Source organism: Strix uralensis, chromosome 14 (assembly GCF_047716275.1).
Source record: "Strix uralensis isolate ZFMK-TIS-50842 chromosome 14, bStrUra1, whole genome shotgun sequence".
Taxonomy (NCBI): Eukaryota; Metazoa; Chordata; class Aves; order Strigiformes; family Strigidae; genus Strix; species Strix uralensis.
Genome location: NC_133985.1, coordinates 6,632,704 through 6,649,525, shown reverse-complemented (window position 1 = coordinate 6,649,525; position 16,822 = coordinate 6,632,704). Strand labels below are relative to the sequence as shown.

At 41.1% G+C, this 16,822-nt stretch overlaps 1 protein-coding gene across 2 annotated transcripts in view; it reads right to left on the bottom strand.

Annotated features, from left to right (window-relative positions):
* Positions 1 to 14,406, bottom strand: part of SLIT3 (slit guidance ligand 3) — a 528,649-nt gene extending 514,243 nt beyond the window's left edge. Inside the window, exon 1 of one of the 2 annotated variants that reach the window (XM_074883610.1) lies at positions 13,773 to 14,406. In XM_074883610.1, coding sequence (XP_074739711.1) covers positions 13,773 to 13,957 — 185 coding nt within the window. In that variant the 5' untranslated portion in view covers positions 13,958 to 14,406. The remainder of the gene's footprint in view (positions 1 to 13,772) is intronic. The other variant, XM_074883609.1, reaches the window with a different exon arrangement.
* Between the last annotated feature and the right edge of the window lie 2,416 nt (positions 14,407 to 16,822).

Here is a 16,822-nt window from a genome sequence, read left to right as displayed (position 1 = left end):
GAACAGTGTCTTTCTCAACTACATGGGGAATACTGTGTCCAGTTTTGGGCCCATCAGTCCAAGGAAGATGCTACTAATCAACTTGTGCGAGTCCAGTAAAATACCACTGAAATGATCAAGGGACTTGACTACATAAGACAAGTCTGAGGAAGATTAGCTTATTTAGTTTGGAGAAGGGCAGGCTTTGAGTGACTGAAGAGCAGTCTTCCAATACCTACAGAGGGTTTGCTCTGAAAGTGGTACAAGAGTCTTTAATGAGGTGTTTAGCAGAAGAGATACAATGATCATAAATTCAAATACAAGTCATTCTGGTTGATTTATAAAAAGAAAAAACAACTTGTTACTATCAGGACAGTCAAACGGTGGAACAGGTTGCATAAAGGTGCTGTTGTCTTCAAGACCCAACTGGACAAATCCCTGTGTAACCTGGTCTGAATTCCATGTTGACCCTGCTTTGAGCAGAGGCCAGACTAGGAGACCTCCTGAAGTCGCTTCCATCCTTAAAGATTCTACAATTCTATATTTTCTATGAAGAAAAGGGTAAAACATTTGTTTGTTGTTTTTTTGTTTTGGGAGGAGGTGAAGGGTTAGTAGAAAGCTTTAAATCTGCAGCACTAAGATAACTACAGAAAATACTTTAAAATACAGTTGCTACAGAAACATGAAGAAATATGAAGAAGCCAGGATTGTGCACATTATAGAGAAACAAGTACAGTACTGTGTCATACTAGCTCAAGTATCACTTTCATAGTAAAAAAAACCCCAAGATTAACAGCTGCATATACAAAAACTTCATTTTAAACTTATTTGTTTTAAATTCTTGATCTTATTTAACCATTCCTACTTAACTCCTATAGCTGTAGCTCATCTTTCATATCCAACATGCACCAGCTGGACTGTATAGACATTAGGTGGTTGCATCAGTCCAGTGCTATTCCAATGAAGACCAAGCAGTTATACAGGTACAAATCAGACAATGTCAAACATTCTTTTGGCCATATTTTCACTCAACCATCAAATGGATAATCTCATCAGGATATGAATAGATATATGCTTGCACTTCAATCTTTGTCACTTTTGGACTTTAAAGGTTACCCCAATGAATTTGCATTCACTATCTCAAATAGGTATACCTTGTAAATCAATGTAAAATATAACCTGTGATAACTGAACTTCACAAAAATCTTCTAAGTAGAAGCATCTTCAGAGTTAATGTCATTACTACAATTTACAGCAAACACCTATATATTCCGCAAATTTCAGCAATTTTTCCAGTGTGTTTAATGCTAACGTAATGTTAATTAAGGACTTCTGGAACAGAAAGCAATAAATAGTAAGAAACAAGGACTGACAAAATTTAGTATTTTTCATGAGATCGTTTTTTTGCCCTGACTCTTCTACACACTTTGTTTTGGGTTTTTTAATTCTGTACAGACCCAAGCACAACAGGTTCATCGGGGGAAAAAAAACACCACTGCATGTAAACTTCAGGAAAATTCACATTGCTTTATTCCACAGAGACAATATCTGATGTTTGCATTTAAGTCTGTACTTCACTTTACTATGTGGTATATGACTGAATGTAATGCTGTGAAGAAACTGCTGTTTAGGTGCTCTTCACTAATATAAACGATTTGATGTTTAGGACATGAAATTCCCACTTCTGACTGCTGTAATTCTTGATGACTTGGGAAAAAAGTTCTACCAACAAACAAATTATTTTAGTGAAGCCTGACATGAAAATCAAGCCTTGATTTCATCTCCTTGCTCACTTTCAAACATGCACAGACTAGAAATTCTTCCCAGGAGATCCTTCCCTGAAAAGGTAATAGATGTGTTTGGTTTTTGTTGTTGTTGTTCAGGAGGATTTTTTTAATTTAACAAGCATCCAGTTTCACCAACTCTATCCCTTCCAAGTACCACCACACTGAGTGTGCATGTCTACCATAGCCACTACGGAGCAGATTAACCCAAGAAGTTCCAGTAAAAGATGTAGGACAGGTTTTTTTAACATGTAAAATGAAATTTTGAAGGAAGCTGTGGATAGCTTGGATTTAACCAAGTTAGCATCCAGATGTCACAAGCAATTTTCTTCACTCAATTAGATTCCCACCTTCTCTGTCCCACCCTGTCCTCCTCCAACTTGTTATTTTCAACTGGAGTTGCTGGAGTGAAGTTGAATTGATTTCAAGATGTTTGCTAAATAAACACAAAACTCAAGTTCTCCTGAACAAGACTTGGCACACATATTTCATGTTTCAAGTTACTGAAACTACTCATGGTTATAGAACCACTTTGCACTACACCTATCATGTACCCAAGAACTATGGAAGAACAACCTTGGAAAATATCTATGCTATACAATGAAGTTAACACCAACTGGGAATAATTCATTTTCAACTTCTAAGAAACTTCATAAGCAATTAGCTAAAGAACTTCCCAGGAAAAAAAAAAAAAAATTACACAAAAACACCAACCAAACTAAACAACCCCCAAAAATCCATAAAACACTTTTGATTGCTATATTTTGCTGCCTTTTCATATGTTATCTATTAAAATTCACAACAGGTTCATTGGGCTGTTTCTTATATTTTCACTTTCTTATCTGAGAAACTTATATCCAGATGTGTGTTTTCATCTCACTCTGAAGAACCAGCCTTTGCCTCAGGGCTTTGTTTCACAACACTTCCACTTCTGGAAAACAAGTTTTCTTTGCTCAAGAATTTTACTTCTGTGACTTGTTTCACCACTTGATTCTTGTCTCCAGCTTACCTTCCTACTACGTTTATTTAGACATTTCAAAAATGCACAATTGCTTCCCTATACGATTTCCTTACAATGAGTTCTTCTTTTTGCTCCCCAGCTATGTTCTTAAAAAAACACCTCTACCACTTCAGGAAGATGAGATGACTAGCCTCTTCTCATCACTCTACAACTATTTCAGAGAAGCTTGTGACCCAGAAGTTCCCACCTCACTAAGTGATGCAGTAACCACTGCCACCCTCACCAAGCAAAGATGTTTCACCCAAGTTTTTCCAAAATCAGCATTTCAAAAGATGTATTTAATATAATGCCCCCCCTCCCCAGTCTAAACAAAACCATCACACAGACAAAAGATAAATTTGAGGAAAATATATATGTTAGGGTCCCACTAAAGTCCAGGCAAAACATACTTTATGACTAACAGAAGGCACAAGACATATGAACTACTTTCAAGATGCAGTGTTTTCTTGCTAAAATTTCTGAGTCATATTTAAAGAATACAACTGTTTAATTAAAACATTAGTGTCTCTGTAGCCGTGGACGACCAGTACACACACATGCAGTGATTAACTTCAATAGCCTTGATGTCATGTGACCACATTTGTTATGAGCTTTATAGGCTACTTATTATATTCTAAAGCAGAAGGAATAGACAATCAAGGCAAGCAAGGATTATGTGTTCTTTGCTATTTTCTTATTGTAAGGGGGGGGGAAATCATTAATGTAAAGATAAATTATATCCTTACATAGAAGTCTGAGTAACAACTGAGAATTTTTTTGATCATCCATCTTTGACAAGACAGCACGTCCCAAGGAACACGATAACAAAATTCAAAGGAAATGTCTTTCATTTTAGGATGAGATTTTTGGAATCTCTAAAGGAAAATTGAAGTTAACAATTTGAATCTTTTCTACTTTGGGGCAAGTTGTTTGTGGAAAAAGCTTTTCCAAGCCAAGTTTTCGTATTAGGTCAGTACTACGTAACATCTGCTGCTAATGCTAATAACCATTTCTGCCAGACAGACAACTGAGTACTCCAAATTTAAAAGCTGCTAAAATATCTGAAGGAGTGCTCACTATTCACCATTGCATACCCAGAGAAAATGTCAGTGAAAACAATACAGTAGGACAGCTTGGCTGAGCTGACTTAAAACTTTTCATTTTACTATGACCTGAGAAAGTGCGTAAAGCTCACAACTCACTGCCTGTATCCCTTCAAACTGTCAAAGGTTATTTATTAGGGTCCCATAACAACCTGTACCAGCAACACCTTACAATCTACTAATACATTTCTTTTGTACAAGTTAACTAACACATTCCTTACCAGCCAGGAATAAAGGAAGACCAACTGAAAAAACAAAGATTGAGAATTAGTCCTCCATTAGTATGCACAAGAATGCACCTATGTCTCTGCTTTCAGCATGTTATTTCCGTAATAGTTAAATGCTTATCTTCTGAAACATTTCATGAGAATGTTCATTCACATACTCTTCCCCTCCACTCTACTCTATTCCCCCAGTGAAGCAGCCAACCTTGACAGAATCTAGCTCTTGGATAAAAGAGGTTGGAGCCAGACATTAAAACCTGCATTTTATAGTGCTGTTATTTTGGAGATCAGAACCTCAGATTCACTAACATGAAATTTATTACCATTTGTTATCATGCCTAGGAGCACCTTTACAATAGCTCAAGATTTCTTCATCTTAAGCACTGTACAAACAAATAAGTCCCAGAGGGCTTTCAGCAAAGACAGAAAGAGCAAAGGGATGAAGACAAGCAGATGAAACAGCACTGACCATCAGTACAGCAGGCACTGTCCTCCACTATGAAGTAGCCTAACTTGCATTACATATTTTTAACTGATATCATGAAAATTGCAGCAAATTTGAAATTTTGCAAAGCAAACTTTCTTTTTTTTTTTTTTAAATAAGGACAGCTCCTCCCAATCAAGAGCATCAACATGGAAGAAAAAAAAAAAAATTAAAAAAATCTATCAGAAATGGAGTTCATGACCATACCTCCTCCACCTTCTACAAGCATGTTCACAGGCTGTTAAAATGCATTACTGATCTCCAAATCATTAACCCCCAGAGCACTTCATCCCTCCACTTACATGGAGCCCTGGCTGAAACAGAACCACCAATCTTCTGTCTACGTAGACAGGAACAACTGTGAAGGTACACGGAGAAAACATTCTGAAAAATTACAGGCAACTGATTTGTCATGTTCTCTTGGGTGATTTCCCATATGTACCGCCACAGCATAATGTCACTTGAGTAACCCCACACAGCAGAAGAGGGTTGAAGTCTCTCCAATTAAACTCCCAAATATAGCATCACTGCTAAAAGCCTTGCGCCTCAAACTGGAATGAACACAGGTCCACACAGCAGCTAGCCAGGTATCAATGATAAGACCATTATCTCCCAAAATCCTCAGTGTTGCTTGGACTCTAAATATATTTAACAGGTGTTTGACAGTCTTCATGAATAAGCTGATACTACTTCCACAAAGTTGATTCTTTGCCATGCAAGTGAAGAGGGCAGGCAGTCATACTGACCTCCCTGCAGGAAGCATAGAGGGCTCTCGAAGTCCCTTTGACATAATTTCTGCAACAGTATTGCAAGTTTTCAGGAAAGCATTGGTAAAAGTGAGTTGGTGAGCAATATAAATTCTGAAATCAATTTACAAGTAAATTTCAGATAGGTTTTGCAGATTTCTTGATGGAAACTTAAGACAAGACCAGCTTTAAAACACTAAGTTTTCTTCCTCATTTTAGCTGAACTGATGTTTACTGAAAATGCTCCCCTCATCAGTGACAGAAAAGGAAAAAATACTGGCATCAGTTAAAATGATTTCCACCTGAGGGCCAAAATTAAATTAAGGTCTCAGAAAAAGAAGCAAGTCACAGACAAAAAGGTAAAAACCTAATTAAAAGCTCCAGAAATCTATCAATCATAGGATTAAAAACATATATTGCAGCCAAACAGATGGTGTAAAACCGAAATACAAGACAAATTTATTCTGACAGAGACAACTGACAGACCAGATTCAGTTGGGGTAAAAAAAAAAGAAAAAAGCTGAAAATAACTGGTGGAGAGATAAGAATCAGCCTCTTAAACTCTCTTTCCTACAAAGATGGCCCTCAACTCATCTAAAATCTACTCTGACTACAAGACCACAGACCTGTTCTCCTCATGTAAATAGGTAAATAGATCTTTTATGTGTTTAGTACCATTAGAAATACTGTCAGATAGTTAGCTACAATGCCATTTCTCAATGGGGAAGAAGTGGCTCTTGCCACCGATGAGAGCCATACAGGATCTTAAATGATACATTTGACTGGACAACATTGAAAACAGATTTGAAAATAGAGCATTATGGATCTCTGGAGAAAAGACTTTAACAATACTGAAAACAGAATAGCTTAAGCCTTGTTGCAATCAGAATATTACTAGAACCCAGCCCATTCTTAACCTGAAAATTACTTAAAAACAAACAAGAAAGTCAAACTGATGTAGCCTTACCCTGACAAGCAAAACCCATTAATGAACATAAAAGGGATGGGAGTGACAACAGCAGCCCCAAGCCAAAATCCATTTAACATTGTAATAGTGCACTTGAATCAACAAGAATTAATAGAAACTCCCTGTCACCCAAGGAGCTTAAAGGAGCCAAGGACAGGAGGCACATTCTACCAGCATATTTCAAAGACTTCACAAGAGGACGGGGCATGAAATTTATCTATCATGATAACATTTTCTGAACACCACTGGTCATCTACGTGTTCCTGTAATAGGAACATAGGGATGGACGATCACCTGAAGAAATCTTTGCCACATGTTACTTCCAGTCATTCTCCTTGATATCACCAACATTATTTTTCTCCAAAAAGCTTTACCAGTGGAAGCTCACTTTAGCTTTTCTCCTCAAAGTTATCTTGACTTCTGCCTTCATTCCTCACCTGAAGTTAGAAATTTGCCTTGTCTCAACTTGAAGAGGACAAACACCACTACTTTGTCTTGTGGGAGCAAAAAATAAACCAAACAGGCAAAGAGGAGCCCCTTTAGAGACCTGTGGAACTGCAAGACAGAGGATATACATGTTGATTCCTACAGCTGCCATCATCAAGCCTCCACCAGAAAGTTGTCTCTACTTAAAACTAAATGCATGATCTGCTAGCACTGGAGAAGAATACTTGCTCAGTCACACCTTCTCCCCAGCCACAGAAGATCACCCACTGCTGAAACAAGTTTCAACACTGAGCCACAGAAATTCTTTACCTGATCCAGTATCTGTCTGTAGTTGCGGAGATCAAACAGGTGAAAGAACTAAGAGGTACTAAGTCACTTATGAAGAACATTCCACAAGTTCTTCCTAATATTAACACAACATTTGAGATAATTCAGTAGTCATAGTATTACGAGACACAGGGAAGCGTCAAGTCCAGCAGCAGACCTGCATTTCATATTAGGCATTTGAGTCTTTCAGGTTAACTTCGAAAGGAAGAAACATCCCTTTAATCACAAGGAGTTTGCTACAGTGTAGTACCTCATAAGGCTGGAGGCACCTTTGAAGACAAAAGAGGCTCCAGAACTTTCAAGTTCACAATCGTTCTGAATTGGAAAGAGCTAGTTGCGTTACTTCAGTAACAAGACATAGTTATACTTTGTAGGTTCAAATTTAGATAAAAAGAGCCAAGTAAGGAAAAAATAAAAAGATAAAAGAAATCAGGAATTATGGCGGGGGGGGAACGATCACACACACACACACAAAAATTCAATTATTTCATTTGCTTGAAAAATTACTTGAGTGGTCAACTGCAGTCCTCAGTCAAAGGTGAAAGACAGCTCAATTCAAGTTCAGTCTTTAGAAAATTTGAACACTACAGCATCCTTAGAAGGTGTAATATGTGGAAAGCAGAGCAACACAGTTGTGACTAGGAACAGATCCTGACCCATTTCAACTTTGAACTTGAAGTAAAACAGTTTTCGATTAATTTCTAGGTAATCAAGCATAAGCTAACATATCTACAATATTAACCAATGGCTTCTCCATTTTTGTTCAGAAATAATTAAATCTTCTAATCAAGGGAAAACGGATCCCACTAGACCATCACCAGACAAAAAGCTATTCATTTTAAAAGATCAGTGGCAACAACAGGCAGCCAAGGGAAATCAAGCACTGTGGGCACCTCAAGAACTATATCAGGAGTTCTAGAAAAATTAAGCTTTGAGTCATTTGAGCAACTAGTTCCTGGGAGGGAACGCATCCTGATTTAAGTCTTCTGAACAGTCCCTCCATTAAACAAGCTCAATTCTTAACTTAAAATAGCTGAAATTTACTCACTGAATATCCTTATTAGAGCCAAGTGCTTTTCCCCTATCACCCTTATAACTCCCCAAGCATCTTGTGAGATTTCTGTGAGAAAACCATTTTCTTTCTAATCTGTGAAAGCTGAGGAATAACTTAGATACTACTGAAATGCAGTCAACAAACCGTATCAGATGTTAATGTCCACGCAAGACAGGTTATCTTTGTTTTAAACATAACTGGAAATGCTTGAACTAAAAAAAAAAAACCCACAAAAAAAAGAAAAATGCTTGGCAGTGACATTCCAAAAGATTACTGATAGTACCTCACTATGAAGGTCAAAGGAGTTCATAGCAATCAACTTACAAGTGACAGTGTACAACACAAGGATTTTTATACAGGTTACTGTACAAATAAAAGACTAACAGGATTTACTTATTTTTGGCCGCAAAATCCGTCTATATAGGTAAGCTATACTAACTTTGGTACACGCTTCCCCGAACTCATACACATACAAATTCCAGCAGGGAAAAAAGCAATACTCATCATCTGTATTTTAGGGCTTCCTAAAAGGCAACAGATGTTCTTTAGAGGGGCAACTTTCCTTTCACCTAGTTCTTCTGCATGAATCAATACTCAGCTGCCAAAGTAAGAATATGAAAAAAGTGAATAGTCTCAGAGCAACACATTAAAAAATTCTGCAGTACGTAGTCTGGTCCCTTTGATCTCAGAATCTAATCCAAATTTGTGCAAGCAAACACAGACAACATGGAAACGGCCACTACTGGCTTCTGTAGCTACCAAATTAGAATAGCTAATTTCATCCTCCTTCCTGTTTCCATCACTTCAAAACCAGGCAATGAATTTAATAGTGCAAGACTCTGATCCTATACAAGTGCATGTCAATGTCCAGTCAAGCACAAGTAGTCAGCGTTAAGTTAGTAAAAGGAAGTATTCAAATTAAATTAAGCAACTCGGTCAAGTTTTCCCAGGATCAGTACCTCTGAGAGAAAGCTCTTCGAAGTTGAAGCCATGTATGTCTACTTATTGACACATGACCTAGGACGGGGAGGGGGGGAAGGTTCCATGCAAGGTTTTGAAGAGTGTTACTATACAAACAAATGAGTGGTAATCCTAGTGGGAAGAATTCTAGAAACACAAAATGTCAATGTAAGAGTCAGTATAATTATATTTGCATGTGTTTAACATTGTGTTTTGCAGTAATATGGAAGCATTCAAGACAGGAGCTTAGATTTAATTTGGAGACAAAATTGAGGAAGTTGAAGACTTATTACAAGCCAGTGCAACTTCAGCAGCTGCATGCACCTAGGCCAAAAACACCATAATAATATATTTGTATAACAGAAACCCCAGACCACATGAAAACTCCAGAGTAAGCAGATGACTAAGCTTCTAAATTGCACCTAAATGTGGACACACTCAATTTAGCTACTCAGACAAAGCACAGAACAGATTAGCCTTGCGAGCTTTATCAATTCAGCAAGGTAAAGAATCCTGCAAAGTACAAGCCAAAACAAAACAACAATTAAGCACAGGAGAACTATCAATTAAACAAGATTCTAAGCCACCAAGTATGAATTCATCAGTAACTCAAACATGGCTAAATTCTCCAAAGAAACTTTTATACATATATAATATGCTGCTAACAGACAGGGAGATGACATGAATGGAAGGAAAAACACAAAGGCTCATGCTTCATATTCAAACAGAAAGCAGATACTGACCCAGAAGACTTCTGAACAGTTTCTCCATATCACTTGTTCCTTATGGAACTGAAGAACACAACTGTCAAGCAGGTGGCTTTCATCTGCTCACTGCATTTACAAATCATCTCAAACTAAATTTGACTATCATCATTAAGTGCTATAAAAAGCCACAGGTATAGCATTTTACATATATAGAAAACATTTTTACTAAAGAAAATTACATAAATAATCACATATAAGAACTGAAGGAAACTCTGATTAGAGGAGTTTCATGAAGCAATCCTAAGGAGCTTTTCAGAAAAGATTCAAGATTTTTATGGATCTATGTCCATATTCTTAATTTCTAAACCCTAACTTCTGCTTCCTTTACTGGCACAAAACATCTTATCTGTTGCATAGCTTAAATAAAAGAATCACTGTGCCCACCCCCAAAAGTTAACTAATATTATTTTTTTCCACAACACAAAAGGTCTTTTTCTGGTAGGAAGTTAAGTTACTTAGCTAATGTGGAATGGATCAGTAAATACTAATGACAAGCCCCAAGGTCAGCTATATCACCCTGCTCATGTACAAGGTTCTCTGTGGAGCATCATATTTTGTAATCTGGGGAGAAGTCCTAGGCCTAATTTCACGTCTCCTGCTTCCTATGTGAGATGATGGCTATTCTGAGGGTTCCTTCTCTAGAACACACGCAAATGCAAGTTACTTGTGGAAGCAACCAGTATTTGTCTCCAGACTGAATCATTTCTTTGTGCAGCAGCATATAACATTCACCTCTTTTTAGCTCTTCACAAAACGTAACTAAGCAAAAGCTTCGATCTATGCTGCACAATTAGAAGACTATCATAGAATGTAATAACAAGGTAAACTGCAATACAAACCTAATACTACTTGTTATATTTGTAAAGCTACTATTAAAGATGAATCTTTGTAAAAAAAAGTTTAGAATAGTTTTACAACTCTGTTTCTGTGATCACTGGTTAATTTGTGGATTCCCCTCAAGACAGAAATCACAGCTACAGCTCTTTATGAAAAACACATTGCTAAAGCATTCAAAAAATATGACAGCATGCATCACATTTCTCATGAAGAATCAGTAATCAAAGCTCCTGTGACGTCCATTTCTTGGGGTCTCAGCAGATGATCACTAGTTCATTTAAGAGAACTCAATACGAGATTTTTTTTTTTCCCCCAAAGAGATTTCCCGTTTTTTCCTTAGTGTTATATTCTCAGTTTTCCTGGAGTTTCATATTAACACAAACTTAAATAATATTTAACTTGGCTCCACTAGCCCAAGCAATCTGTAACATTTGTACAAACATACCTCTAAAAGCTTAGTGGCAAAATATTTTAAGTAATGCCATTAGATCTCTTATTAATTAAAAGTAAAAAGTTTCCAACTTGAACAGGTATGATGAATTTTTAGCTCAAGAGAATGCAGAAGGAAGTGAAGACCTTTTCCTGGTATAAGAGTCGAAAAAGTCACTTGGTGTGTGGCCATCAAAAAACATGTTAAAATTATTTTCCCAACATATAAACATTTCTCTGAGATTAAAAATATCTTTGTCATTTCAGATATAATCAATTTGGGTTTATTTATGAGTTAAACTAGTTAAAGACTACACATCAACCCAGTGTTAGGTCATAAATAGTTACAGGTTACCATGGACCACAGAGAAAAATGAGATGCTCTGCTACATCTGGTGGCTGACTGATGTTTCACCTATGAGCAGAATTTAGACTCAGAGGAATATAGTCTTTTTCTCTCTACTGCTTCACATGAGAAAATTCAAGTTAGTGCAATTAGTAGAAATCTAGATTTGAAATAATTGATACAAGCTTTAAAACACAGTTGTAATGAAGACAACAGGGAACACTATGAAAACAGTGAAAGGCTTGGGATAGACTAACAGAATAAAAAGTGAAGACAGTATTTAAAAATATGGAATACTGTGTTACTAGGTGATCCTCTGTATGCTATTTCCACAAGGTTTCAGCCACTGAATGCTCCAATAATACACTATTTTTAAAACCAAACATCCAACACAGCTACATTTCACATTTATCAGTAGTGTATCTCTGAGGTTAAATATTCAAACTGAATACTGTGAAATAGCTACTACTGTTCTTCATGAAGCTGTTAATCTAAAATTTAAATCTGTAAATAACACCAAAAATTATCAGGACCAAGAGCACAGTGATTACACTCTCTTTCATTCTTCTTCACATACCAAGGCCAAGAAACTTACTCTCTTGGCTTAGCTTCTTACAGAAGGCAAGGAAAGTTGACATCTCTGTTAACTACATTCTCATAAATGAAACTCAGTAACAAAATTAATTCAGTACCCCTAAAACTTAGGCAATAACAAATTACCATTTTTAAATTCTTCTCAGGTTGCCAATGAACTTTGCATTTGTGAATCATTTTAACCTGAAATTTAGAAGTTTAATTCTAGCCTTTGACTCTTAAAACCATGGACACACACCTCACCAATGAGGCATACAAAGCATTTATACTATCACACATACTTACTCTGACTCATTTGATATACTACTTTGGTAGTAGTTTATTGTGGGGTTAGTTGTTTTGGGGTTGGTTATTTTTTGTCTCTAAACTGCCAGGTTGCTACCCATCAGTTCTAGAGAGTACAGAGTTTCACGCACAGAAGTTGAGCTTTCTGTAACACTGACATCCAAAAACTATTGTTCACCCAGCTGGGGTTAAAACGAAGGCTGATACAGCCACAAAATATTAAAGATGGTAGAAGAGTGTAGTAAGAAATCTGCATATTGCTATTATTTAAGAGTTCACAGCACTATGAAGGGCATTTAGAAACATCCAAGGATGCTATAAAATTTCACTCTGGGACAGAACTTAGCTTTTAAGAGGACTCTATGAACAAAAACTTTGCTTAGTAACCTCATCTAGCTTCCTCTCGGAGGAAAAAAATTGCTTGAGAGTTTGACGTTTCCCCAACTCCGTGACCAGAAGGAAATAAAAATCGGAAGTCAGGCCATGCGATCCCCAGTGTTTGCTTACAAGCCCAAAAGCATTTTAAGTTAGCAGCTCATCCACATCAGGCACAACTAAATAGGGGCGCTCCGCCGGGGTGCCCGCGGAGCCGGGCCAGCAGCGGGCCAGCAGCGGGCCAGCAGCGGGCCAGCAGCGGGCCAGCAGCGGGCCAGCAGCGGGCCAGCAGCGGGCCAGCAGCGGGCCAGCAGCGGCGCCCAGCCGGGGCCACAGCGGCTGCGGAGAACTCGAGCTCGCTTTCAGCTTTCTCCGGAGAAACTTATTAAGCAAGTAAAAAGAGCCAAGTGAAAAAGCAACGAGAACTTAGGATCCAAAAGACTCCGAACACGCTCGTTTCACTCTCGCCTGCTGAGGCTGGAAGCACCCCGCAACATTACACCACTATCATAAACCCTGAAGTCGATTAAAAATTAAACAATCAGCTTCCCCACAGCAGTTTAAGACAAAAATTAAATGCTGCTTTAACGTGACTTCTTATCCCTTTGCAGCAGTTTATGGCAGCAGTCGATTTTTCCATGGTGATGAAGTCACCGTGCTGAGAAAGTAAGGAGACACTGCTACCAGCCACCAGGTGAAAACATCCAGGTTTCTAATTGCATATTAAATTGGTGTTTGCACTGACAATGATTCTCGCTGGGCGCACTCCAGGTAGGGCTCTAAACTGCACTACAAGCAAGTCAGTGCAAAACCCAATCAGATGGTAACTGAAACGGTAAAAACCGTGAAACTCTGAAACGGATTTTTTTTTTTTTTAAGCAAGAACAGCAGCAGGATAGCTGTAACTTCTGAAAAGCTCCTCCCCTTCCCTCCTGAAAACATTAATCCGTGTTTGATTACCGAAACTGCTGTTAGCATGTACTCTGCACTGATAGGCAGGTGTGGAGAAACTCATCTCAGGTGTTTCTACAAGTACTCAAGAGCCCTCAACGGTTTTTACTTACAGTCTCTCTGCATTCCTGGGAATATCCCTCGGTACAGTTTTGAGTCCCAGTCCATGACAATCCACGTTGGAAGCGATACATGTGCATTTATGCGGGCATCCTCCAACAGGCATCCAACTCGCGGAGCTCCAAAAGCTCAGGAGCATTCCAAGGCACAGAAACGCACTTCTTCCACCAGACAACATGGTTTCTCGATCACTTCGGTGGGTATAAAAGTGTGCGCAAGCAGCCGGCCCTTAAAGATGAAATGCCTCTAAGAAGAAAGGGAAAAGAAAACAAGAGGCTCTTAGTACAGCCCCAGGGAGCCCACCGCTGCCGTCATCGCCGGAGCACCAGCAAACCTTCAAAGGCGCCGGGAAGGTTACGCTAGGTGGAAGGAGGTGGGGGATTGCCTTTCGGGCGCAGGCTTCTTTCTGTTATCTGCGAGCGATACCAGAAGGCAGAGAGTTTAACAGAGCCAGAGCCAGACGCGTCCTCAGATGAAAGGGAAACCGGGAGCGGGGGTAAACGCACACAAAACATCCATCAGAAGCGGCGGCAACCTCCGACGCCGCCTCCTCCGCTCCGCATCGCCCCACCTGGGCCGGGCAGGTAACCGCGGGCGCGGGGGCCCCGCCGCGCTCTCCCGGGGCGCTCCCTCCCGCCGCTCGGCTGCTGCTGCTGCCGCCGCGGGCCCGCGGCCGGCGGCGCCGGGCCGGGAGGCGGCGCGGGGCGGGGCGGGGAGGCGCTGGGGGCCGCCGAGCCGAGCCGCGCTGCCCGCCCGCTCCCCATGCAGTGGGCACAGCAGCCGGGCGAGCGCCCGCGGCGCGGGGCGCCCCTCCCCCTCCCAAAATAGCACTCGCGGCGCCCATTGGCTGCGGGGCCGTGACGTCACCGCCGCCCGAACTTTGGGAGCGGAGGGGGGTGGAAGTTTGGGGCCGCGCCGGCCCCGCCGCGCCCCGCAGCCCCGGCCCCGCGCTGCCCGGCGCCTCCCCGCCCCGCTCCGCTCCCCTGCCGCGCCCGGCGCCGCGCCGGGGGGACGCGGGTCCCGCGGCCGGGGCGAGCCCGGCCCCGGGTCGGGTTTCGGTGAGGAATGTGCGGGCTGCGGCGCGGGAACCGCCGCCCGGCGCTCCGGCGCTGCCTGGAACCGTCTCGGGTTTCCCCCCGGAGGGGAATTCGCCGCCTTTTGTCTCCCGCGTTCGCACTCCCCGAGTACCCTCTGGCGGCGGCGGGGGGACTCACCCTCCTCCGCCGGGGCTCCCGCGGGGAAGGACGGGCCGGCCGAGCCCCCTGCCCGGCCCGAGACCCGGGTGCGGCGCCCCGGAGCCGCCGCCGATCCCCCCGGAGCCGTCGGGGCGAAGCTGAACTTCGCCAGCGTCTGTGGAGATACGGTAAAGGCGGCTGCCTTCGCGTGGTGATTCCGTTCTGATCCGCTGTAGGTTCAGGCTCAGAACGGCTCACCTACAGTGTACTAAAAGAGCACCAAAAAATGCAGCACACCCCGAAAATTTGATAGTGCTTAGAGGTTACTTGGAAAATCGCGAGACACACAAGAAGACGTTTTTTAAGGTAAGTCTCGGGCCGTTAACGGGCAGGTTCTCCCTGTAGTCCACCACCATGCACCTAGAGTGACCTCCTGACCCACAACAGAGCTGGTGTGTGCACCTCATGGAAACCCATCTGTTCCAAAATACCTAGTTCCTTGGTTTGCACACTTAAAGATAGTTCAAAAGGCACATTTATGTATAACATACTTGGGAACACAGATAATCAGTTCTTCACCTACATCACAAGCCCTTGGTCCCTGACCACGCAATCCAGGCTCTGTTCCTGCTGGTAGGGAGAAGTTCTCCTTTTCACTGTTCAACAAGGATGATGGCCAGCTTTACCGTGAAACTCTCACAACCCCTCCAAAGATTTGACAGGGCTGAGTTACATTAGAACTCAAGTTCTTGGTGTGAGCTCAAAATGTGTTCTCAACTTTTTTCTATGAACATAAAAATTTAGTATTTTAAGTGAAGGACTTGTAGGAAAACAACTGAAAGATGTTCACCGTGAGATACAGACATGGCATTCCAGTGGGCAGCAGCACATCTTAGATACTGTTCATTTCTGGCAACATTTGCTTCGTGGTTTGATAACTGAAATTTGTAATTGCCTGAGGCACTCCTGCCCACCTGGATAGTTGGTTTTGCCCAAAGCAGTGAAATGTCTCCCTTTACAGCCAGCAAAGCAGCTACTTATCTACCACCCTCCCAACAAGAAAGAGGTGATGCTCTAGAGCATTTCCCTGTGAAGAGAAATTTGCCAAAGAGCACATGCAAGACCACAAGTTAACCTTCACCTCTCCTGATCTGTCTGAAAAAGCAATAAAGTGATCTTCTAATTTTATAGTGAATTATTTACATAAGAAATTTAATCTTTATATAGAAACCATTTTGATGAAGAGTTAAGACTGAACCACTTGCGTGACTAGACTCAAAGCTCAGTTAAGTGGTCCTTATATAGCAGTGTCCCATGTGAGAAGGCTCAGTGACAAATGATACAAGGTTTGAAAATGCACAGAGGGACTCAGCTGTCACCCCTTTAAGTGGCTGCTTTATGCTGCTTCAGAAAAGATTAGAAAATGCTGTACTCCCACCTCTCCCAAATCTACAGAAACCAAAAGTTTGGGAAGGTGTGTGTAATTCTGTTTGGATCCCCAGATTAACCTCTCCTTTCCTGGAGCTAAAGGCAGAGGAAGATCACTTTAACCTCCAGCATGAACAGATGAAGTATGGGGCAAAGCCACAACAAACCCCTCTCCAGCCTTACAGTACCCAGAGCAGCAGTGATAACCGTAGGAGCTTGAACCGTATCCCCCTCCTTCAGCCTCTCGAGTGGGCAAAAGCACGGACAGCTCCAGGCATGTCAGTGACACTCATCGCTATCTATTCTGAGGCAAGCACCCTCAATCAAGTGTTAGTCTACAAGAGATCAGCTCTCGAACAAGGAACAGCTGGCTCAGTCCAGACAGGACAGAAATTACACTGCTTAGGAAGACAAAGTACTCTGAAAGCTCTGAAGTCTCC